This window comes from Azolla caroliniana, unplaced genomic scaffold, assembly GCF_043228905.1.
Source record: "Azolla caroliniana isolate FFs.n. ecotype wild unplaced genomic scaffold, voAzoCaro1.0.p SCAF_13, whole genome shotgun sequence".
In the NCBI taxonomy this organism is placed as follows: Eukaryota; Viridiplantae; Streptophyta; class Polypodiopsida; order Salviniales; family Salviniaceae; genus Azolla; species Azolla caroliniana.
Window position 1 is genome coordinate 15,818,107 of NW_028230448.1, and position 26,014 is coordinate 15,844,120.

At 39.0% G+C, this 26,014-nt stretch overlaps 2 protein-coding genes across 2 annotated transcripts; both read right to left on the reverse strand.

Moving 5' to 3' along the window:
- Positions 1-268: 268 nt before the first annotated feature.
- On the reverse strand, positions 269-5,376 carry LOC147856346 (phosphatidate phosphatase PAH1-like). Its single transcript, XM_087329343.1, has 10 exons — positions 3,204-5,376; positions 3,049-3,122; positions 2,867-2,951; positions 2,332-2,418; positions 2,172-2,244; positions 1,340-1,383; positions 1,117-1,245; positions 936-1,034; positions 775-845; positions 269-625 (listed from the first exon to the last, which is right to left on the reverse strand). The coding sequence occupies exons 1-10, from the start codon at positions 4,830-4,832 to the stop codon at positions 595-597; spliced, it is 2,322 nt and encodes a 773-aa protein (XP_087185469.1). The 5' UTR covers positions 4,833-5,376; the 3' UTR covers positions 269-594.
- Positions 5,377-14,893: 9,517 nt separating this feature from the next.
- Positions 14,894-18,711, reverse strand: LOC147856347 (receptor-like protein kinase BRI1-like 3). Its single transcript, XM_087329280.1, has one exon. The coding sequence runs from the start codon at positions 18,614-18,616 to the stop codon at positions 14,909-14,911; it is 3,708 nt and encodes a 1,235-aa protein (XP_087185406.1). The 5' UTR covers positions 18,617-18,711; the 3' UTR covers positions 14,894-14,908.
- Positions 18,712-26,014: the final 7,303 nt, after the last annotated feature.

The window sequence follows — 26,014 nt, forward strand, 5'->3', positions numbered from 1 at the left end:
GTTTCAAATAGAAATTAATGTAGAAAACCCATGAGCGAATAACCTAAAGGATAATGGTGGCAAATAGACAAAACATATCCAAAGAGTCAGGGATCTAATGGTTAACTTTACTTCTCTTTCTCAAACTTAATACATGAAAGTAAGCTAAAGGCTGATGAAATTGAGCACCTCATAAATTTGGCAAGCCTCATGCGCCACAACTAGTATAATTTCATTACAAATATTGTGTTTGTGATAGATAAGTCAACAAAGATAAATACTCAATTGCTTGTCTAGATGGAAAACCTGTCGTATATATTAAAAAGTATAATATCATTTGTACATTTTTATGCCTAATAAACAGTCAAACCTCGGCATCTTTGATGGAGTCGAGCAATAGTGTTGCTTACAATGCTAAATCAATTTCATAACACTCTTGATATTACATCTCTGTAGGTGGTTATTTGCAAACATTGTACAAACACCTCTTCCTCTACAAATGCCGTACCAATCCCTTTTAGGGGGTGGCAAAAATTGTATATTTTAAATCCAGCAATTCAATCTTGAATAAGATAACTTCACTTTCACACTGCCACACCATGAAAATAATTTTCTCTATTTCCTTGCTTTCTTTAAATTTTTTGATCTGCATAAATCAGTAAAAGAAAATTTAAGCTATTTCTCTCACTTGTTTTTGAGCTGCACACATTGACATTAACATCTAGATGTTACTTGATTCTATCATTGAGTTGGAATATTTTAGATTAGAATGTTACATGAAAAATGATGACTTACTTTTCCTCACTAATCTCATCATCAATATCTGGAAATGGAACCTTCCAATAGTTCCATGAATTGAACTCCTCCTTCAGATTCGAACACATGAAAAGAAAGTCATCAATATCTTCAACACTAAATCGTAAATTTGGATATCCCAACTCTTCACATAAATATACCTGTTCATGTGAGGAAAAAGGAGGAAACATATCATCGACTAATGCATGAAGAGAGGTATACGACTTGCAATCAACACGATTGTTAACCACCACTTCGCCCTGAATTGCAAAAATGCTTTAAGTTTTGGAAATTAATTATTATTTCCAAGAGTAATTCTGTTGTCAAAAACAAATGCAGAACCTTTGGATTGATGATGAAAATCTTGCCCTTAGGAATTCCTACTTTCAGATAGCTTATCTCATCTGTTATTCTGTTACCAAATCCTGCATAGAATGGATTTACATCTCTGGGGAATAAATCTCGGATTGCCTGATAGGCATAGGAGAAGAAAAAGTAAATTGTTAACTCCACTAGGCAATGAGAGCATATTAAGAAAATGCAAGATATACAACATTTGTAGTACCTCTAAACATGATATTTTGAACTCATGAGGAGCCCTCCTGATAACTGAAATGTCAAAAAATAAAAGAGTTAATAAGAAGTTTCTGCAATGGAATTATCCAATTAGCAGGCAAACCCACTAAACAATACTGAGGTATATAGACACATATCTAGCGTAAAGAGCCATAACTGTTCAATGTGCATGAAGTAAAACTGTATACCCTGGGTCATAACTAAGCTCTATAAAGTCGAAAATTTGATTTATTGATTACAAACGTTGAAGCCAGGAATAATGAACCCTAATATGCAAGTAAAAGGTTAGCCATAAGCTTGAATAATATGACAGTGAAGAAAACCCAGTTTATTGGTTTTACTAAAAGCTTACATCTATTCTTGTAGCATCAAAAATCTTTTAAGCTAATCTAAAGTTGAAGATCTTACAGTTTCTCTGGTTTAAAAATTGACTATGCATGTGGATGCATGCTGTTCTTCTACCTATTTTGCATATTTCTGTTTTGGGTATTCTTTATTTACTAATTTATGTCGCAACTAAACTGAAGTGGATAGACTAGATCAGAGATACGTGGATCAGCACTTCCCAAAGAAAGCACCATTTCGATGGACATTTAAAACTATGATGAAGAAATACAAACATAGAAAACTAAGATAATATTTGACAATCTTCATGTTTATTTTCTCACATACATTGACATCAACTTGAATTTATGTCTCAACAGATTAACTCTTGAAATTGTAACAATGAATAATTTGTATTCCTTTTTTGGAAATTTAGTTTTTGCAGAGTCAGTTACTTTAGTTTCAATTCATGTTCACTAATTATTTAATGAACTTACCTTCTCGGTAAAGAGAAGGGAGGAGTCCATCAGGAGAAATAAAAACAGGACCTTCAGGAAGTGCTTCCCCATCCTTCAAACAAAGTTCAAGCAAGTCATGCTCATAAAATTTATCTTTACAAAAACAATTAAAGAATTAATAATCAAGACAATATCTAACCTGTTTCAAATTCAGGAGAAACTTCCGGGTAAGATAAGCTTGTGTTATAGCACGGGCACTCAAAAAGAGCACTTCAAATCCATTATCCTATAAAGGTAGCTTTCGTGTTAGACAAATGGTTTCCAGCAGAAAAGCTACTACTTGGCAGCATGGGGTCAACCAAAATAGAAACTTATATTAATTCCATTTCAATCTTTTATCACATCAGTAGAGTTTCTAATTAACATTCAGAGAACCTGGATCTCACGCCCTTAAGGTTCGCCTTAGTATAAACAGTAGTGATACTGAATGTTTTAAGTTATAAAGGGATTAATCTTTTCCACCAATAAAAGAGAGGCATAGAAATTCTTTGAAATTGCTGCAATGATCTCTTTAAGCAAGTTACACAACAGTTTATTCCATGTAGACGACGAAGCCTTTTTGGAATAACCTAATAATTTCAAGAGATTTATACAAAGAAAAGTACTACAAGAATCTTTCACAATGCATTTCTGAATGTAGAGGTTTTATCACAACTACATATCAAACTACTTGCCTTGATTGCAGAAAAGAGACGAGTTACCCCACATTGGCTCCAATCTCTTCCAATAAGGGGCATCACTTGCCCTAAAACATCTGATCTGAAAATAAATCATATTTACTTCACTGAAGTTGAAAGACCTTACAATATTTAATAAACAGATTAGATATTTGTGCTAGAGCACATAAATAACTTACTTTGTAATTGTACCATCAACATCAGAAATCACAATGCGAGTGTTCCATTTCCATAGGTATATTCTTGACTCCACCTGCAATTTTAATCACATATGATAAGATTAAAGCAATGAATTCATGCAGTAAATAAGAAAATCTTACAGGAAAACACCAACCTCTGTTTTACCCAGAACACTAGAGAATACAAAAGTAACCTTATTGGGACCATCATTAAGTTTCAGTGATGCAAGCTGTGAGGATGTCGGAACATATGTACGAATTTTGGTTTTTTTAGACCATTTATAGTAGCCATTCTTTTGCAATGAATCTTCTGTGGGAGCTCTCATGCTTGTAGTAGCTAATAATGCATGATTTGAAACGTTGGAAGAGCTCTTCTCTGTCCTTGATCCCCTGAATGAAAGTGGCCACAAGTTCCACTTAGACAAAGAAGGTACACGAGAAACAAACTTCTCTTCTTTTTCTTCTCTCTCTTCTGTTTCTTCTTTTTCAAAGTCATTGATTTCGACCACAGATTCATTCACTTTCCACGAGGACCCACTCTCTGAATTTTTAGCATAATTGTCTGTGACTTGACTTCCATCAGCTTCTGTAGCATAGCCATTTTTCAGCTTTTTATGGTTTATAAACTCATCTGTTCGTAGATTCTCAACATTACATATTTCTCTTTCATCAAGCTTTATCTGGTCAAAACCATATGCAATTCTATCACCCATATCTGTCTCTGCTTGTGCTGATTCAAGCTTGATTTTTAACTCAAGCGTTTGTCTCCCCAGCTCTACAAAGACTGTATCATGTCCCCTATCTATGATCATGTTATCATTAGCCAGTTCCACGGAATCTCCTCCATCATTATCTGTTGCTTCTATCTTTAATTCTGAATGTGTTGCATACTTTAAATTTGACATATCCGCTTGAATATCCACCGTGTTTATGTAACACGTACTGCATACCAAATCTATATTAATATTTCCATCATTGTGCGTGCATATAGTTTCTATTCCCAAGTCTGTTGCATCCTCAGTTTTCTGACATTCTAAGAGTGATAGAGAATTGCCACTGAAGGAAATATCAGCAACATTGGAGCTATTATGGACTTCTTTGTTTTCTGTAATTATGCTTGCATTGTATGAGAGGCTATATTCAAGCCTATTTGAATAGTCAGTGTGACCATTTGGAATTGAATTTTCTGAACCATCATGATATGCTATGTCATCAGCTTTTTTCTGAGTTTCTTCAGAATCTACGTTCATCCTTTCATCATAAGTAAACACATTTGGAATTGAATTTTCTGAACCATCATGATAGGCTACGTCATCAACTTTTTTCTGAGTTTCTTCAGAATCTACGTTCATCCTTTCATCATAAGTAAACACATTCGAAACTTCAAAGCTAGATTTTTTACTGATTATATTTCCCTCCACATAGACAGCCTCTTTGGAAGCAATCACATCCGATGAGGATGAAGGTCTTAATGAATCTTCTTCAATATGGCTATTGATTTCTGGTGTCTCGACCTCTTTTTCAAAGTAAGCTTCACCATTGAAGTCAAGAGACATGTGGAAATTTGTGGGAACGTCATTGACAGAGATATTGACGACTTTTTCTCGACTCTTAAAAGCACCTTGGAAATCACCAAATTTTACATACCAGGGAGAGCTTTTGAAGGATCCATCATTTTGCTCAACAACGATGATGTCAACGGCGCCACCAAAGGGTTGGAAAGGTCCACCCACTGCATATACTCCTTGTGTGAGGTAACTTCTGAGCATTCCGACTGCGAACATGTTGTTTCACTGCACAACATCAAACCCCCACTCCTCCCAACCAGAACAGGGATGAATTTTTTCCAAGTTGTGAGTTGCCTTAAGCTGAATATTTGGCTTGGTATATAAAAGGAATGAAATTCCCGAGATGACGAATCGATATATGCTTGAGCAAGATTTTCCGAGAAGGCAAGCAGCTATGGAATGAAATGATATATCGAAATAGACAATCGAACAAAATTCGCTGAGAAGATGAAGAGTTATCAAATGAAATTTGAGGAGAAGGTGGAGGTTGAAATATAGAACCAAATTTCCCAAGAAAGAGGGCCAATATATTTGAAACCAAATTTCCTGACAGAAGGCACTAAATTTTGCCAGGAAGATGGATATTAATAAATCGAGCCTAATTTGCTGTTAAGACTGATAGTCATATATTTTGAATCAAATTCCTCAACAAGAACATTGGTCAATATGCATACATGTACTTATTGAATAAAATAACCCGAGAAGACGGACCACTATATATGAACAAGCCAAATTACGCAATAGACACACTGATATCAAAATCGAGTGAAATATCCAAAGAACAACGATCAGAACACAGACCTTAGGATATCAGCGATCATGCAGAGCAGAGATCGATTGAACGATTGGTGCACTTGGATTCCTGCTGAGACAAATTTAGGGTTTTCGCAGATTTATTGATGGATGGATGGGTGGGTGGGTGGGTGTATGCATGCGTGGATGAATGGAGGAATATACTTATGAATGGATGAATGTAGGTATGGATGGATAAGTATAATAGAGATCGAGAATGGTTATAAAAGAAAGAGGAGACTGAATTAAGCTATGTGGGAAGCAGGGGCTTCTGTGAGTGCCTCTCTCTCTCTCTCTCTCTCTCTCTCTCTCTCTCTCTCTCTCTCTGTCTATGTATGTTGTTAAGATTAAGAGAAAGGAGAAGATGAGGAGAATAGAGAAAGCAAGAATCCAAAATGAAGGAAATGCGAATATTCAAAAGTGGGGATCACAGACATCTAAAAATAAGCATTCCCTTTTATTTGCAGCCTGAGAAAAACTCAGAGGACTTAATTTCCCCTTCTTCATCATCATCATCATCATCATCTCCTCCTTCTTCTTCTTGTTTTTCTTTGTTTTTCTTCTTATTGATTTGTTCGTGGGTCATGGCATTGGTAACATGTCAAAGGTCTTCCTTCTTTTTCCCTGGGTCCCTCTACCGAACAATCCTACAAACTTTTTTTTTTTTACAATCATGTGTTTCGGCTTCTCCCAATTGATTGTCGTTTCGATCCGCAGAATACTCCCATCCGAGCAGCTAGGCATGATTTCATAAGTTGTGCCTCAGATGTAGAAATGTTTGTGCATCGGACATCAAACATGGTTAGGGGAAACATAAGGGAACGAGGAACGCGACACCATTCGCAGTTTATTGCTAGTTGTCTCCCCTAAGGTAGGTTAACATGCTAACCTTGAATTGGCATGGCATAACAATGGCATTAACCACCCATCCTTGCATGAGGTAGGAAGGTACATGCATCTGAGACCATTGCTCGCTATGTACGGAACGCCCCTCCTAAGTTGGACACGATGGCATAGCTCAACCCTCGAACATAAAAATGGTGTACATTATGATGTTTATTACTTTAGGGAAACATATGGGGATGAGGATGTGACACTGTCTGTTTTTGGATCACATAGTAATGTCATCTATCATCCTTGCATGAGGCAAGAGGGTACAAAGTGCCAATCTAAATGCATCGTATGATTTTGAGATTGCATGGTTATGTCATCGTAAACTTTTAGAACTCCCATATTAGTCAGAAGAAGGATGGATCACCATCTCATGTTTTTTCAAGATGATCAATCAATCAAGAGTGTCTTTTTCTACGTGAAGTGCATGCATCACATACTTTTATCAACTCCAAACCAAGACACTATGGATTTTCTGTGCCTACTAAAGTCACTAGACAATGAAGTTGTGGAATCTTTAATTTCCTTCTCATTTTGGTTAGAGTATTTATATGATGATCAATCATTTATTCCTTTATTGCTTCTCTTCTCCCTCCTATTCCATGTAACAAAATATTGTTATTTGTTAATTTGTTCCATGTTAATTTCTCCTACGTCTTTGTCTAAGACTCCTTCACATCATTACTAGTGCCTCTACCTTATCATATTGTCCTGACTTGATACATGATATATCTATTTTTATTAAGGTAATAGCTTTCCAACTTGTTGGTTGTCTTTTCTAAGATAGGTTAAACGATAACCTTCAATTGGCATCACACAAGTTCTAGTTCAATGTCCTCATCACATCACATTGAGTGTCATCCTCACTTGTCCTTAAGTTTCCAAGAAAGAGACAAGTATGCCATCGACTTTCTTTGTGTCTTTCAAACAACCTTTATGGTAGATGGTGGGGCAATCAAATATATATCAACCAAATATGACAATGCCATGAAGGCAATTGCAAACAATGTTGCGCTCATCAAGAGTTATTCCATTGTGAGGAGAGATGCACTACAAGGGATTACTTTGTGATCTTTTCCGATAATTTGGTAATCTTTAATCTTTTCATGTGATGGTGTGCATGACATCACCTATGCCAATGTGTATGTATTCATGATACATGTGTGACACCATTTACTAAAACCATGCATGGCTTTACAAATAGCTTACACATGAGCCAAATAAGCATTTACCCATGCATTCCATTCGTGAACATGAAATCTAAAATTCATGAATTGCATGAAAGGAGATTACACCAAAACTCTATTTTTTGAGCTTGAAACTCGAAGCATATATTGGTAAACCCTGAGCTCCGATTGGACCCAAATAGCTAACTCCCACTCTTCCAAAACTTTTACACTTAAATCAAATCATAAAACCATTCAACCCTAAAACAATTATCTTTATGAGTACATACATAAACATGGTAGCATCAAACCAAAATGCATAATCATCACATTTAATATAATTTGTTTATTTCCAAATCCTATTAGCTTTATAACACAAATAACAATCAAAGAATAATTTACTCAAGTTTCTTAAATATATAGAGTGAGTTTCCAAATGTTGAATCAAATAAAGAGTTGTTAGAAATAAAATCAACTCCCCTACGTTTTAATCTAAACTTAGCATTCTTACAAGGCATGCAAAACAATAACAATGCAATCTTCCTACGAGATATATAAAATGTTAGTTGACCTTTAAATGACGCACCAATTAGTCTTTATAAACCATACTTCCGATTTCTATTCAATATATGCTTGGAGGTAGCTTTTGGAGCATTGTGATTCGAACACCTTCAATTATCCTTTTATATGATTCTAAGCCTTGACATTGGATGAGTGTATTTACGAAACAAACATGGTAAGGGGAAAGTAAGCATGATAACCATATGAATTAGATGAAAGTTTAGATTAGGTTCACCCCAAGAGGTTCAAATTGCGACCAAAATATCCCATGAGATTCAACAATTAGTCTATCATATGTCCTAGTACTAGCATATAAGGTCAAGAGGGCTTTCCAAGAATTTGTAATATAACATCATCAAGAAGGTTATGTACAACTAGGTAAAAATAGCATATACTGATGGCTTCGCCTAAGAGTTTGTGAGATAAAAGTTAACACTAAGGTTATGTACATCTAGGTAGGAATACCATGTACGAATCTTACTTTTGATGCATTGCATATTCGCGAGGCTTTATATACAACTAGGTGAGAATGTCATATACTAATCTTCCATCCGAGGCATTAAATATTCGCAAGTTTGTTATATTCCGGCATTTGTGTACAAATGTTTAGTATATACTTTGGTAGAAGTTGAGAATGTCATCCTCTTGGATGAGCAAATTTAGGTGAGTTAGGTCTAATTCAGGGAAAGGCAAAAAATGGGCCGTTTCATTTGATAGGTTTAGATCCCATTCCAAGTTACCAAAAGGATTGTCTTTGTTTGTGACACTTGACATCTGGAGAGAGGATACATAGTCTTCCTCCTCAACTGAAGGGAGTAAATTCCAATTGGATCCACTTGCATGCTCCACACATCCAGTCTCATGTTTCGTGTTAGGAGCCTTGTCTTCCCCATCCAAAACAAATGGATGCAAAGGTTGGTAGTAATGTCGACTAACATCCTCATCAAAGGTTAGCATAAGATCAGGTGTCGTGGTCGACGATGGTTGATCCAACATGCATTGTTGGTCTTTGGCAGTGGTACATACAAATATGGTCTTGTTAGTGCTAGTATTAAGTTGGTCGACGCGAATCCCGACTTTTCTTTTAGTCTTATTATTATTAGCCTTGCTTTTCGAGGGCGGTTTCTTTTGTTTTATACTTTGGTATCCCTTGTAAGTGAAGTGATAAGCTCTCTTCTTGCCACTACCTCCGATAGCCGAAGTTTTAGACGCCTTCTCATCGTTCGCGTGCCGGGGCGAGCACACAACATTCTTGCATATGTAGCGTGCTTGCAATGTGCGCGATTTCTCTTTGTTGTTGAAGTATCGGAACTGCACGTGGTCGGAATTTAAACACGATGGGCATAATGGTTGTAACCTCTTGAAAGTCTCTCGAATTTCTCCTTGTATGTGTCTAGGAAGCCGCGGCAACACATCGGGTAGTCTCCCTGTACATAAGATCTCCTCCACAAGTGGTCGATCTCCGCTCTCGGGGGCTTCCATCATCATTCCTGATATATATCACATCACACCAGTAGTTTTCAGTAGAATCATGACCACATTTAGAAAGCATGACCTCTAAAATCATGTAGAACCATGGCTAAATGAACGAGGGTTTAGGGCAAATCATGACCACATTTAGAGGCATGACCCTCTAAAATCATGTAGAACCATGGCTTATGATCGAAGGGTTTAGGGCAATGCCTAAACACCAAAACCCTAAACTGACATTCATCCTAGGCACAAAAGAGTTTTTTTAGACGACAATGTACTACCACAAACTTACAAGGTCAGGAAATATCTGTAATCGAAGGTTGTAGGAAGCAAGAAAACACCCTGATCTCCTCCGCACGCATCTCTGCTCAGCCAGGGAATGTTTCCCATGGAGGCGTTTCATAGCTCCAAGCGTTTTTCAGCTCAATATGAATACTTGGCTGCAGGGGAACTATCTGTTTTCTAATTAGAAATCAGTACAAGGAAGAAGCCATATGCAACATATACATATACATATATATATATATATATATATATGCACACATGGTAGCATGGATCAAAGAAAAAACACAGAGAAGCAGTGTAGATGTTTCCACACCTTGGAAAAAACCTCACGATATATTTCTTCTTAGTTTGGCGGATTTTAATGCAGTGATCTGTTTTGTATGTCTGTTTATATACATACATAGCAGCTAGATAGATATAGACCTCTAGATTTAGCCAGATAAAAATATAGCAAAGGGTGGGCTTTTTTTTTGTTTGTCTTCCTCATTCTAAAAAAACTCCATGTGTCTCTTAATTTATCAAGCCCACTTAAATATGCGAAGGGTGGGCTTTTTTTTTTGTTTGTCTTTCTCATTCTAAAAAAACTCGTTTGTCTCTTAATTTATCAAGCCCACTTAAATATAGCATGGGGTGCACCCGATTCATGATAGTTAAGATTAGTAGCCTGGGATCAGTTGCATGCATCAAGCCCACTTAAATTTAGCATCGGGTGCATTCCATTCATGAGGGTTAAGTTTAGTGGCATTGGATCCATTGCAAGCATTGCCCCATTATCCATAGCTAAAGCTAAATAAAGTCTCAATCCCAACATCACACTTTATCAATGAGAACCATTTTCCATGATTGGTCTCGATCTTGACCAAATTCACCAAAAGAAATTTCTTTCTTCTTACACGTAAGAAGATTCAATGGACATTCCATCACTCCTTTCAGTAGTAACCTCCTCATCGAGGGCATTCCATGACGTTGAGTGGAAAACAAGCTTTTACCACCAAATGTCAACCTTTTCACATTGTATTCAATGAGCTTGATCAATCTCATCAAGGGTGTCTTACTTGAGGGGTTTATCAATCTCAATTAGGGGCATTTCACCACATCAAACAACTTATCAAGGACAATATCACGTCATTGACATAGAAGACTTTTTTTCAAGTTAATGTCACCCTCATCAAGCGCTAGACATGAGCTTTTACACATATGTATACTTTGGTTGAACAACTTTTGCATTTTACCATACATTTATTAGCTCTATTATGCTTTGGTAATCGTAATCCATCACTCTTCAAGAACTAAAACCTTTCGGTAGCCTCGCTTTTTAAAGAGAATGTTATTGCCTTTTACTCTAGAGACAATTTTAAAGAGAATATTATGGCCTCTTACCGTAGAGACAATGTTAAAGAGAATGTTATGGCCTTTTACTCTAGAGACAATTTTATCATGCTTTGTTATAACTTAAGCTTTTTTTTTCCCAAAAAAATATTCTTCCTTAGTAGAAATTCTACATACTTTATAAATTGATTATTCTAACAACATTATAAAGGTTGATGCCATGATAGGCCAATAAGAAAGCTCAAAGACTCAGAGTGGAAAACTACAAAGAACAATGAACACATACAGGTTGTATGATTGCATGCTTGATCTACCATGGCTATATGACTACAAGCATTTCCAACATTTCCGTTATGCTTCACAACATATTGGGGATAGGGAAGCTATTGAATCTATTCTAACAACATTTCCATTCCTTAAGAGTAATCGCACAACAAGAAAGGTGACCGAATTTGGTAAAACTCCATTTCTTCTCATTGGGTATAACTTAAGCATTTTTCTTAAGCCAATTTGTTAGCATTGGCTTTCAAAGGATAATGGCATCATTTTTTCTTCTTGTATTGTGGAAAAATGACGATGTCAACATTGTTAAGCCATTTCTAGGGAGTAATTTGTTGGGGTGCACGATATTGAATTGAATAATTTTTATAATGAATGCAACATCAAACCAATTGCTCAAGATTCAAAATCATATCCTTAATGTTGCAAAGTATTTACACAACATAACGTTGTCGCGGTATTCCGTGAGTACGTGTAGGATCTGAGGCGGGACCACGGGGGTCTTGGACAAGGGAGTAGAGGAGAAGGAATAAGACATAAAATGGAAGCTTAGCTTAAGAGGAGAAGAGGAAGAATAGCACATAAACATAGAATAGAATAGATGAAGGCAAGATACACCCACAAAGACAAGAAAATCAACATGTTATATTAAGAGTTCACAAAAGATTACACAACCAAGGCCACATAGGCCGCACCAAAAACGACTACAAGAAAACCCTCACCGGATGAGCAAGTAAAGAAGTATAATAAAAACCCTAAAGGAAACCCAAGAAGAAACCCTAAAACCGAATAGGAAACCCGCCACCCAAGTGGTATGCCTCTCCCCCCTCCAAATCGGCAAACCCTTCATAAGAGACCCCTCCCTTCCTTTTATAGCCCAAGGAGGGAGAGACGTTACAATGTGGGATAAATTCTCCCCCTTATTCTATACACTATTTTCCTACTATACATGTGCACATGTTGCACCTTGCCGACTTGCCCATTCCATCTCGGTTTCACACCAAAGCCGGAAATCTTCATGACAACATTTCATTATTTGAATTTGGAATTTATCTAACCTTGGTAATTAATTTATAAAGAATATTTTGTGGGGATATCTAAAAGTTCCTTTTACACAATGTAGAAAACCAATTGCTTGCATGTCATGCTTTAGCACACAATGCCTTGGTGCAACTCATTAATTGTTTTTGTTGATACCAACAACCATTAGTAATCACATCCATGTTAATAGCGTATTGTTGAAATGTTGTACAAAGACTTAGTTTGATCATTGGACTCTTATGAACTCCACCATGAATGGAATACTTAAAAATAGTAAGGCGAATCTCCCTTAGTGACTTCTTGGATGTCATAAACATCTCTATCATCATGCTCACAAATGTGACACTTCTATCAACGATGTGGTTCTCAACATGTTCTGTTGGTGATGTCTTCATTTCAAGGGGGGCATTTAATAATACTGTTGTAAATTTGTCTTTTTTACGGCTCTTATCACACTGCTACAGAATCGTTTGGAGGCTCTCTCGATGGTTGCATATTGGAAAGCATCACGATCAAAATTCATCGCACTTACGTCACCATGTTTGGGAGTTTGCAATAAATCCTAAAACTAACAAAAGTCATATCATGTGGAAGGACACAAGTTTCAACGCAATCGCCTATAAATGTTGAGCTCTTTCCTCATTGATATTTTCGTTGACTCCTCTGAGGTTTTCTTAATTTACATATTTGGATTTTAGAGTGTGCTCCATTTTTCTTTAATTTACCAGCTTCCTTTTGTCACAATAATCAAGTCATTACCATATCAATATGTACAAACTTCCACTCTTAGGAGCGTGCTCAAGCCAAGAAAGTATCATACAAACACAAAGAGAATTTACACATCCGTCATAAATGGAGTTTCTAGATCAAATTAATGCTTCACCATGGTGAGAAAAATGTACTTCATATATGTTTCTTTTGGGACATTGGTTATCAACTTATATGGCTTCTACCTCCCATATACATTTCTCTTTTTCCAAGCATTGTTGTTTGTTCGTGTTTGCTTCATTCCTTAACTACATATTCTGGATGTGTTATCTATTTAAAGTGACTTTATTGGAACCTTATGAGGGGATTTTTGGAGTCTTAGCACCATTAGCCAAGATAAGGGGATCCCATATGGTGTAAGGAGGGATACCATTGTTAGTTAGGTGATGAAATAGATACAATGTAATAAATCAAATCTGTCAAAAGATTCATATGCACATGTGAGATTCATAGCCCACGAATCGTTGAATTCAACTCCATTTCATAAGGCACTTGATTTGGATAGCTCCGCACATATGTTTTCTTAAATGTTGTTGCCTAAGACTCAAGAAGATGGATGTTATACATTATTAAAATGTTATTTTCTTGATCAGCAATGAAAGAGGTCATTATGATGGGATATCTTGATGTAAGTTTTAGTGTGGGAACTAATTTCATTGGTAGTTGAGGCCTTTTTATTCAATAATGATTTGGCTAAGCACTGCTAACTTATCAAATTATGAAGGTTATTAGTTGGACCCGCATAAGATTTGGTTTCGGTTCCAACGTTTGTTATGTCTCATGCATTTCCCAAGCACTCAACATCCACGAGGAGTTCCGTTGGTCCTTCTTATTGCGGTGAGAAAAGTGCTAAGCTTGAAGAGTTTCATTCATTACATGGGCTCTATTTGATCACGAATTTCCGTCTTCCTTGAAGGTAAATGGGGAGTTCAAAAAAGGTCCAAGATGAATGTAAAGAAGAAGAACTAGGCCACTAGAATGGGAAGCTGAATTTTTTTATATTCCTCCAAGAGTCTATAACCACACCCTCGTTGATTTCGTAAGGGAAATATACATCATAAACGGAATAAATACCATCCCTAGTTTCAATCGGTTCCCCTATTACCCACAACACAAATGATCAGTAGGGAAGACATTCTAATAACTCTGCGAGATTATGAAATTGATTTCACGAGCAAACTCTAGTATAGGAAAGATATGGGCAAAATGAGCCATTTGAGATATGGGGGAAACATGATCGTAACCATGAGTCAAGCATGGCATTGAGATATAGAGGGGAGATCAATGATGAGAGCGAGCGAGATATGTACGACGGATAATGGGCAAGAGTGTCGAGGGAGATCCGGAAGGAAGGGCACCATTTCAAAAATTCTCTTAAGATTCTTATTATTATTTTTTTGGGAGGGGGGGGGGGGTCTAGGAACAATTGGGTGGAGGTATCTCTTAGAGGAGGTAATGGAAAATAAACAATTGAATATAGAATTTGATACAAAAATGTGTGCCTTGTGTGTGGGGTGTTGGGGGGGGAGTAATTAAATTTTTTAGGTTTCTTTTTTTGTTTTACTTGTAGTCCTTTCTTTTTTACAAAGGTTTGAAGTGGGATTTCGCTAAATAGTTAACTGATTAGGTAGCTAATGATGTGTAGTTAGGCACTTGGTTAGTTGATTAGTTAGCTAAGTAGTTAGTTAGTTAGGCGATTGATTTAGGTTAGTGAAGGGGGGGAGGGGAGGGGGGGTTGAATCGGTCGGTGTCGTTGAGGAGGGCGACGACGCGAAGCATGGATGGGCGGCGCGCCGGCACGTCGTCCAAGCACTGGCAGCTCAGCTCCAGGTACAGCATCATCTCTTCCTCGCTCCCGCCGCCGACGCCGCCTTCCCTCAGTAGCGCCGGATCGATCACCTCCATCCGCCGGCCCTGCGCCACCTTCAGCTTCACCCACCCCACCAGGTTCTGCCCTGTTCCTCCGCCGCCGCCGTTTTCCGCCGCCGGCGCGGCGGCGCAGTCCGTGGCCCTCCGCCCCGTGAGCAGCTCCAGCAGCACCACCCCGAACGAGTAGACGTCCCCTTTGCTGGTGCAGCGGAAGCTCTGGTAGTACTCCGGCGGCACGTAGCCCGGCGTGCCCGCCAGCGTGCTCACGCTGAGGTGGGTGTCCAAGGCGCTGATGAGCCTGGCCATCCCAAAGTCCGACACCCGCGCCTCCATGTCCGCGCCCAGCAGCACGTTGCTGGACTTCATGTCCCGGTGTATGATGTGCGGTATGCAGTTGTGGTGCAGGAACGCCAGCCCCCTGGCCGCCCCTCTGGCCGCCTGCTTCCGCCGATCCCAGCTCATCGCCACCCTCTCCTCCGCCCCTTCTCCTACGCCGCCTCCTACGCCACCGCCGCCATGCAGCGCCTCCTCCAAGCTGCCTCCTTCCATGAACTCGTAGACCAGGAGCCTCTCTTCCCCTACCTTGCAGTAGCCCAGCAACGGCACCAGGTTCCTGTGCTTGATCTTCCCTAGCGTCTCCATCTCCGCCACAAACTCCCGCTCCCCCTGGCAGCTGAACTGCACCAGCTTCTTTATGGCCACCACCGTGCCGTCCTTGAGCCCCGCCCTGTACACCTCCCCGAACCCCCCCGACCCCACCAGGCTCTCCCTGCTGAACCCGTTCGTCGCTTCCATCAGCTGCGAGAACGTCAGCTTCTTCAGCGCCCGCTCGAACGTCGCCACGTTTATGCTCAGCGGCTCCTTCTCGCCGCTCAGATTCCAGCCTCCGCCTCCGCCTCCGCCTCCGCTGCTGCTGCTCCGGCTCCTGCTCGACGACGCCTGCTGCAGGCTGCTCAGCAGAGCGCTCTCCATAGCCTTCTTCCGGTCCTTCTTCATCTTCTTGTGGAGAATCAGCCAGCCCAGTAGGGCGGAGCTGCAGAGCAGAGCCACCAAGACGGAGACCACGATGCTGTTGGTCATCATCGATATCACGCGCAGACGATTCCTGGAGGCGGCGGCGGCGGCGGCGCTGGAAGCACATCTAGGATCGCCGCTATTTCTGCAAGCCTGGGCCAGATCATCGCCGCCGCCGCCACTGCAAGGCGGCAGCGGCAGGCCACAGAGACCCGAATTGTTGGCGAAGACCCAAGCCGGATTCGTGGAGAGCTGGCCACCTGAGGGGATCTCGCCGCTGAAGTAATTGTTGGAGACGTCCACAGCCACCAGCAGCGTACAGGCGGCCAGAGCCGACAAGCTCCCTTCCAGATGATTGTAGGAGATGTCCAGGACCCCTAGCGTGCGAAGATACCGGAAGCTCTCCGGCAATGGACCCGTCAGTTGGTTGTGAGAGAGAGCCAGGCTGATGAGAGACACCCAGGAGCCCATCTGCTCCGGCAGTTTTCCCGACAGCTGGTTATATGATAGGTCAAGGTACTGCAATGTCCTGTTCTCTGGGTTATCGTAGAGGCTGCCCCCTACATAGACCAAAGGATGGACGCCATTCCCACAAGCATCTCCCAATGGCGACCATCCGGACAGCAGCGCTTCAGGCGTGAGACCTGTGAAGTCCACCATGATCCCTAACCCTAGCCCTCTGCAGGCACTGCCCGGATTCCTAACATAAGCTAGTTGATAGCCAGACAAAACTGGCCTCTGCAGAGAGCTCGCCGAATGGCGGCCCACCTCCCCCGGGATGGAACCCGTCAGTTGATTCGAATTCAGATCCACCCACAGCAGCTGCGAGCAGTTCCCGAGCTCCGCCGGAATCTCGCCACTCAGCGAGTTATTGCCGAGAAGAAGTAAGGTTAGCCTCTGCATTTGCCCTAATGCCGCCGGGATCTCTCCGCTCAATTGGTTGTTGTTGAGGTTGAGCCATTCCATGTCGCTGCATTGGGAGATTTGGGCAGGAATTCTACCGGAGAGAAGATTGTTGTTGAGAACGAGGCTCTTAAGGCGAGGTATGTTTCCGAGCTCTGCAGGTATGGTGCCCGTGAGTTTGTTCTGCCACAGGGAGAGAGTCTCAAGATTGAGAAGATGGCTAAGCTCTGCTGGGATGCTTCCCGTCAGATTGTTGAAGCTCAGGTTCAGAACGATGAGCCTAGAACAGTTACCAATAGATTGGGGAATGGAGCCGGATAGCTGATTGTTGGGTAGAAGCAGCTCTTCCAGAGGATATATTAATCCATTGTAGTTGGGTGAGCAGAAATTCATGGCGGAGATGGAGCCGGACAGAGAATTACCACCGAGATCAAGAATCCTCAGCTTAGGACATGAATCGATCAAATTAATAGGAAGGGGTCCGCTAAATTCATTAAAAGCTGCCTGGATGATCTCCAGAGATGGAAGATCCGAATCGGCGCTAATAATGGCACTGAAATTGCCGCCCAATTTGTTGTTATGAATTTTCAGTTTCCGCAGGTTATTGCAGCGGCTCAGCGTGGGCGGCAGGGAGCCTGACAAATTGTTCCTGGACAGGTCGAGCTCTTGCAGGGACGTGCAGAGGTTGCCCGCGAAGAGGTTGGGCGGGATCTCCCCCGTAAATTGATTGTTGGAGAGGTAGAGTTTCTGGAGGCTCGGGAAATCGGCCAGCAGGTCGGGTAAGGCGGACACGAAGAGGTTGGAGGTGAGGTTGAGGGAGATCAGGTTAATGCAATTCTGCAAGGAAGATGGGATAGATCCAGCGAGGCGATTAGAGGAGAGGTCGAGGGAAGTGAGGTTGCGGCAATTCATGGAGAAGACACTATCCGGCAAGGTTCCGGAAATGTTGTTGTTAGAGAGATCGAGATAGAGCAGGGACGGGCACGAGAATATCCCCGCCGCGGCATCCGTGTTTTCTCTTCCGAGGATAGAATCCGAGATGGCATTGTAAGAGAGGTCGATTTTCTGCAGATTAGGTAAATCGGAGCTACAATTGGCGAAGAGATTAAAGAGGAAGGAGCCAGAGAGGAGGTTATGGGAGAGGTTGAGGTAGCTAAGATTAATCTTATGAAAAGCAGCATTAACTGTAGAGTCTGAAGAAGTAGCAGTAGAAGAAGAAGAAGATGATGATGATGGGTCTGTGAAGTTGGTTGTGAATCGATTCGCTGAGAGGTCGAGGGAATGCAGGAAAGGTAGGGAAGGGATCCACGGAAAGTCGAGCTGCAGAGGTCCAGAGAGGCCAGAGCCTGAGAGAGATAAGCTCTGCACTCGGCCATCGCCATTGCAGCTAACACCCGACCACAGGCAGACAGAGGAGGCATCGGAGCTGCTCCAGCCTTTCAAGACCTGCTGAGGATCATCGAGGATCTGCTCCTTGAAGCGAAGCAGGGCTTCTGCTTCAGTGGTGAGGGCGGTGGGGGGAGTAGCATCATCGAAGGAGGCGATGGAGACAGCAGAGGAGGGGGAGGAGGAGGAGGTACAGAGAGTGAGGGTGATTAGGAGGAGGAGGAGGGCAATTAAGAGGCCCATAAGCGGGGATTAGGAGGGGTCTAATTAGGCCGGGAGGGGAGGATTAGGCGAAAAGGAGGGGTGATTAGGGAGCATAATTAGTGTGATTAATGTGGAATGAAGATTGCAGGAGGGGGGGGGGGAGGAATATGAGGATTGGAAGAAGAAGAAATTGGGCGAACAGAATATAATTATGCACGTTTGCGTAGAATAATAGTAATAAATAAATAAATAAATAATAATAATTTTAAAAAGAAAGCCGGGGGGGCTTTTGATCCGTCCGTGTCCTGTCCACGCTTGTGCCACGTCATGTCCACGTCATTCTGCTTCTTCTTTTTCCCCTTTTTTTTTCTTTTTTTGTAAATAAAAAAAAAGAGAGAGAAGATGGTCAAACTTTGGATTTGGAAAATACGATCCTGAAAGGAGGAAAAAGAAATACCAAAAAGGGAAAGGCCTGACTAATGGGAATCGGACACGTGTACTCTCCCTCGACCTTCGCGTACATCCGTCGTCCGACTAATGGTACTGCTATTGTTGGGCCCTCGCTAAATTTATCTATTTCTCATTTCATTCATTTATTTATTCAGTTTTTTGTGTGTGTTATTTATTTATTTACATAGTGACAAAACGTGGGTACCCATGACTTCCCCAATGTGGGTACCAAAGTGTTCTTCTTCTTCTTCCTCCTCAAAGTACTCTCATGGTTGTGACGATGCATTTCATTCCATTTCACTCTTTGATCACACGAACCCTGACACCCGTCTTGTTGCCCAACCAATCTCGAATTGTTGCCGATGACTAACGTGGCTTACGAATTCCCCTTATCACCTGTTCTCGTGATACTCCCCTTCAATTCCCCATTGGTTATATAATGTCACTACTAACACATTGACACACACACATGTGCCTTCAAGTTGAGCACCAAGTGTTTATTACAAAAAGTAGAGTATGGAGTTGGTGCACTTTTATTCCAAGCTTGAGGTGTTGCTTTTTTTTTATGACCGTGTTTCTAAGTAAGAAAATTGAGTCCTGCACAATGGGATCAAACTAACAACTAACTTTATGGTGTGCCTAAGTTTTCTTCATGATTGATGTTTTTGTTGCCAGTGCATCCATAGCCATTCTAGCATATGACTCATATTTCAAGCCTTACTTTTAGACAACACTATATAGACATATGGAGCTAGGACTACAAGACAATGCCATTGATAGTTGTTTTGTTTTGTAGCTCTTCGAATACAAGACTTGAGCTCACTAGGCATGTACCTAGGAAATTAATGATTAAAACCCACCTCGTACCTCTATTTTGGATGTTTGATTCCAACTAAAGAAGTATATAAACACTACAATATATGCATGTCATTGAGTGTGATTATTGTAAAGGATAACTCACAACTTTCAACTTGTTTGGTATTATAATGTTCTCTTATTGTTCAAGCCTTTGTAGCCTTTTTCTGTCCAACATAATGATGATCCTTTTGTAACAATAGTAGCTAGCTTATCCCAATAAGAAATATTGTAAATAAGCTCATTTAGACCTTATGTAGTCAATTCACGAATAAAGTGCATAAGAGAACTTGCTATGAGTTATAAAATGACCAACCAAATTTTTCAAAGATTCGGAACTCATTGACATGTATATTTTCACTATTGACCATAAAAAGGTAAACATTCTCCACCTGAACAAAAAATAAGATACGGCAATGACCAACATGCATTCCCTTTCTACCTCTGTCTATGCCAACAAAGTTGGGTAGCCCTTATAATGACTAGTATCTAGTGGATTCTTTTGGATGTTGTCACCACCATATATTTATAAATTATGATTGTTAAATTATGAGAACAATCTGGCAAATCTTTGGAACATTGTCTCTAATCTCCTTAATTGATTCCGTTGAAAGGAAGTTGGCCTCTAATTGATTCATTGTAAGAGCGAATTATTTCATTCAAATCTATTTTTAAAATCTGGCAATCAATCTTTCACATATTCAAGAGCATTGTACACATTAAACTTGCTGGATGCAAATCAATATTGATATCTCTCTTTCTTGTCAATGGACTCTGGGGAACAAGTCAAATGACAAAGGTCTAGACAAAACAAAAGGAAGAGACTAAATCCTTTGTTGAACTAATGTGTCCTAAGCTATATGAAATTTAGAAAGACGTCCTAGATATTTCCATAAATGCGTGAGTATATTCAAGATTATTGCATTGAAATACAACCACATTTGTGTTTCCAAACTAAGATGCACAATTGGTAAATCTCTAATCCATTCATCTTATTTAGAAGCAGTAAGTATTGTCAAACACCTTTGTATGGAATAGTAATGAAGGTGTGCAATTAAGAATTAAATGTAGAAAGGACTTCGGGCAATCAATGATGTCAAGATCTTTTGGATCATCTGAATGCTTTACTTTAAGTATAGGCTAAATTTGAAAGTTAAACAATACATTCTTGTCTTGAGCGATAGAACTTGGTCACCCTCCTAAAACACTAGGATAATTCATATTTGCACGCATTCTATAACTCCGTGGTTGTTTTGTAATTCTTGTATATTTGTGTTGTGCTCCATGAGTAGCATTTATATTATCATGTCTTTCACCACTAATCTCAAAACACGTACTTCAATGCCACTATACTATCAATCCATGATAATACAAAATAGGATGAAATTGTTCAAGTTCTACAAAATGTTGTAGTCTTGCCTAGGAAATGTAACAAGACATTTTCCTAGATAATATCTCCCTACGTGAGAGATGAGATATACTTAATTATAAGTATGTCTAACTCGAATGTATGTAGAGTTTGTAGATGGACCAAGACAAGTTGTCGAGCGTGCATGAAGACAATCAACAGTATCTGAATTTAAAACACAAAGTCTTGTGAAAACCAATGAATATTATATTTTGAATCATTTTTCAAGGATATATTTTATGCCATCTTATACAAATACTTGACACTAAGTTTTGGATCACAACAATTTTAAATATCCACAGCCCATCACTTAGCATTATATTCAACATATTCTCCATAACTTTTAGTGTTTTGAGAAAATTCTCTATAGGCCTAGAAATGTGATTTTTCTTTTTTCATGATGCACAAGTTGGAACAAAGAGATTGAACCACAAATTCAAATTTTTACTAGTTTGGTCTCCACGAGGCTTTGTAATCCCACAAAATTACTAAGATTCAACAATTTATCATGTAATATAAACATAATGGGAAGGGCACAAATCATACACCAGAACAAAGGTTGCACATTCATGAGGTCATTTACAAGTTGCTTCCTGTGAGAAGCAAAATGGCCAAATATAACATGCACATATAAGAGAATGCTATCATTCATCACAAGTTGATATTGAATAAGAATGAAGCTTATGATATTTCGATATGGAAGACAATAACAAAAACATGTCCTTCCTATAAACTGTCAATTGTTGTGTCCCTATGATTAAGTTTAACATATGTACATTTCATATTGAGCTCAATGGTACAAACCAGTGTAGTTCTAGGATTGATCTATTACTTATGTGTACTTGATTCACTAATTAAATACTACATTGTTTTTTCGCCTTATGTTCTCCATATGGTTTGTGTCAAGTACAAATTACAAAAGAATGTAGACCTAGCCTCTATATTCACATTTATAGAAACTGTGTACTTCAGATTATTGCCCGAACAACGCTAGGTGAAGAATCAAGATCTTTGCATTAGATAAGACATTCACTCATTGCTATCATTCTCCATACATTAAATTTTTATTCCAAATCTTTCTACATTGTTGTACATTATTTTTCTCTTTCTCTCCTATCATGAAATCATAGCTAGATTCACTTTTGGTGCCTTCAAATATGAACACGAAGTGTCATAGTGTGTCCAACAGCTTCTATCACATTGCTTCTTTTTCTTGAAGACAACAACACAGTACAAATGTGAAATAATATACACATTTGAGTAGGTTATGAGTCATGACATACCATTCACGAATAAAAAATGGAAAAAGTGTTGCACCATTACCGATTCATTAATGTGCATAAAAAATACATATGTGTTAGGAAAGTAGTAAAGACTAGGGATAGAGAGGGTGTGTGTGTGCATGGTCATGACTCATGATAAAGAGGGGCATATAATTCAATACAATGTGGATAGATTATAAAGACGTATAAGCATGTTCCACATTAGACAAATGATGACGATGATGATTTTGTAATGCCTTGAGGTGGCCTAAACCATGGCCAAAGAGAGATGATATCATATTGGCATCAAGTAAACAAGTAACTGGTGAGATTGAGCTCAAAAGTACGTGGGATACATCTAGGGAACAATTTCTAAGCACAAAGATGGGGACATACCCATTATTTGTACTTTTGCTAGAGAAATAGACAAGTTATCACCATTCATGATTGTTACATGTGCAAAGGAATGGTTGTAGAGCCTACTAGATAGAGGTTTTTTTACATAATTTCTAATGGGCAATGTTTATATTGCATCATGCTCGGCTCCAATTTCCCTTGATCATAGATATAACCAATTACCATATTATAGTTTCTTCCTATATCAACAATATTATATAATGTTAAATCTTGTGCCTCATAACCGTCGTCTATGGTTTTAATCCCCTTTGGTTGTGTAAGGGGTATGTATATGCCTATATTATCACATGCGTTGTTCAAGTCATCAAAGGGAAATTTCCTACCATGGTGACTCTATCCTCATCTCTTTAGAATGATCCCGCAAATTGTGCTCAACTCAAAAAAGTGGATCAAATTAAACTTGTCTATTCATGTGATTTCTTATCATCTAAGGAGTGAACCATCAAGCAAATGGTTTGAAGGCATCCATTATGATCAAAAGCTCCTTGTGGCATGGACTTTAGTGTCCTAAATGAGAAGTCACATGTATAGTCAATTATCTTCGACAAAATTCAAATGGAACAAGTGCAACTCATATACATGTCTAAAATAAACTAGATGGCATTAATAGCAAGAGGGGAGGTGCTTGGCATAGTGATAAGTGTATAAAAGAGTACCCTTGTTCCCGTTGAATCGGACTTCCTATTTGATGCAATGGTCAAGATTAAATTTAATTGGATTGAGGTTTATCCATATTTGATGGCTGCTAATTAATTAATTAGTCTTTTTAAGTGTCATTTTCTTAATGGTGAACATGAGCTTGCAAATGAGAAGAGAATATTTATATTCAGTAAAACTACATAATATGCTTGTGCGTATTAGATATTGAAAGAAAAAAGAATGTTGTAAAATCTCTTGTGATATGCTTGGATCAAATTGGGGGGTTGTAATCAAAACAAAGTCAAGATTCGAAACATAAATAAGGAATATCATAAACTTCTAGTTAAGGGCCAAATTAATCAAAGTCATTCCAAGTTGTAACAATTAGTACAAGCCAACTTCCAAATTAGATGCTTCCCAAGGCCGGTTTTCACGATGAGTACAAAGTCATTTCCCAATTAGTGTGCTCTCACTTTGTAGTTATGATTCTTGCAATGCCATCAGTGGATCACGTGTGACACGACTACAACTTGCCAGCTTGCACTCATTACCTACCTTGAGATGTCCCCCAAACAAATGAATATTACACATTCTCCTAGTTGGGGATCCTTCCCAAAACATTGGCACATAAAAATAAGAAGGAAATGATCGAGGAAATTGTTTAATGAAAAAATTAGAGAGCCAATTCCCACCCTCCCATCACATGGACTAGAAGAAGCTTTCAATGTAACTTATTATTTCAACTATATCTTTAACATAAACATATTTACTAACAACTTTCCTAAGTTTCCCTTATAAGTTGAATTGTTATAAAAGTGAAGAAGGTATCATTATTATACCACATGAAATCATATTGATGTTATCAATCCATGATTTAACCTCAAGCTTCCCAACTATTAATATGCTAGCAAATGGTATATTTTATAGACGGTATTTTGGTAAGGTGGAGTGGTTCTACTCAACACCAAAGTGTTTATTCAAGCCAATGGTTAGACTTTAGAAAAATATAGGGGATCGGTATAGCTTGTATGTTTAGCCTTATGGCGGTTTTCTAATACTAATGTAGTATCTTTTTTTGGAAAAAAAAAAAAAAAAAAAAAAAAAAATTAATATGCTAGCAATATTTGAGTAATGGAGAAACCTTTTCCTATGAGATTCTTGAAATTAAGGGTGTTAATGATGGGACTTAGGAAGTCTCCACTTAATCAATATCTAAAACGTTGCGCTTGACGAAATACTTATATCGAGTTTCTATATTCTCCTCAAACAATTTCAATTGTTTTCACTATTCCTTCCTAACCACATTAGGATGAGAGCTCTTATACATCAAAAGCCAACATTAGCAACAAAGGAAATGGGGAGGAAGAGTGTAAAAATCAGCAACCAAAAAGAGGAAAAAACTATTATATTGCTTTCCATCTATTCAAAATGAGTTGAGACGCCCCAAAAATGATTAAAATGTGCTCACACATTCCCACACATAAAAAACAGGAACCGGAAATCCCCGAAGAGATTAACATGTAAATCTTTGTATTCACTTAGATTTGCTCACATTTTCCCATATTTGTAAGGTGTTACACTAGTAATCCTAAAAAGAGTTCACTACTAAACCATACCCACTTTCCCAAAATTGTGATTATATTGCTAGATTTTCTTTTATAGTTGTTGTAGTCTTCAAACAACCATGATTTCGTTCCTATCCACTTTGAATAAATTTAATGTCGCACTATTTCCTCTAGCCTTTATAGAGCTCAACGTCTAACCAATTTCACTAAATGACATAGGGAATCTTAGGATTTGAGCATGATGTATAGTTTTGTGTATGCATGAGAGAGAGAGAGAGAGAGAGAGAGAGAGATTTTATTATCAATTTTAGATGCCAAATTTGAGCTACGAGACCAAAAATATAACATTTTCATGTAATACAAGTGAAAATGAGTGGCAACTCTCGATGTTCAAGAACTTTACTAATAAATGTGACAATCGAGAGCGCTCACTATGACTGTGAAAGAAATTTGTTCAAGGATTGATTTGGTCAAAGATGTGTGGAAAACATAGTCAAATGTGATAAACAAAAAATATTGTATCAAATGTGATACTTAAACTCCTGAACTTATTTAGGGCAAAAATGTGCAGAGTCGACTAGTCTCATGGTTTTCATCCTATGTGCTCCAACATCTTGGCTCAACGTTGAAGTGAATGTGAATTAAGTCATATGGAACCAATGGATTAGATTGCAAATGATGAGATGGGCTCTAACATGTATCAATGTGTACAATTTCCTCATTCGGTTTGTAGTTAGGAGCAACATATGCAATATAATATATGAAGCATGAGCCTTCACATTTTAACCATCTCATTTCACAAAAGAATCTATTGATGTATCATGAAGCAAGTGTGTTGGAA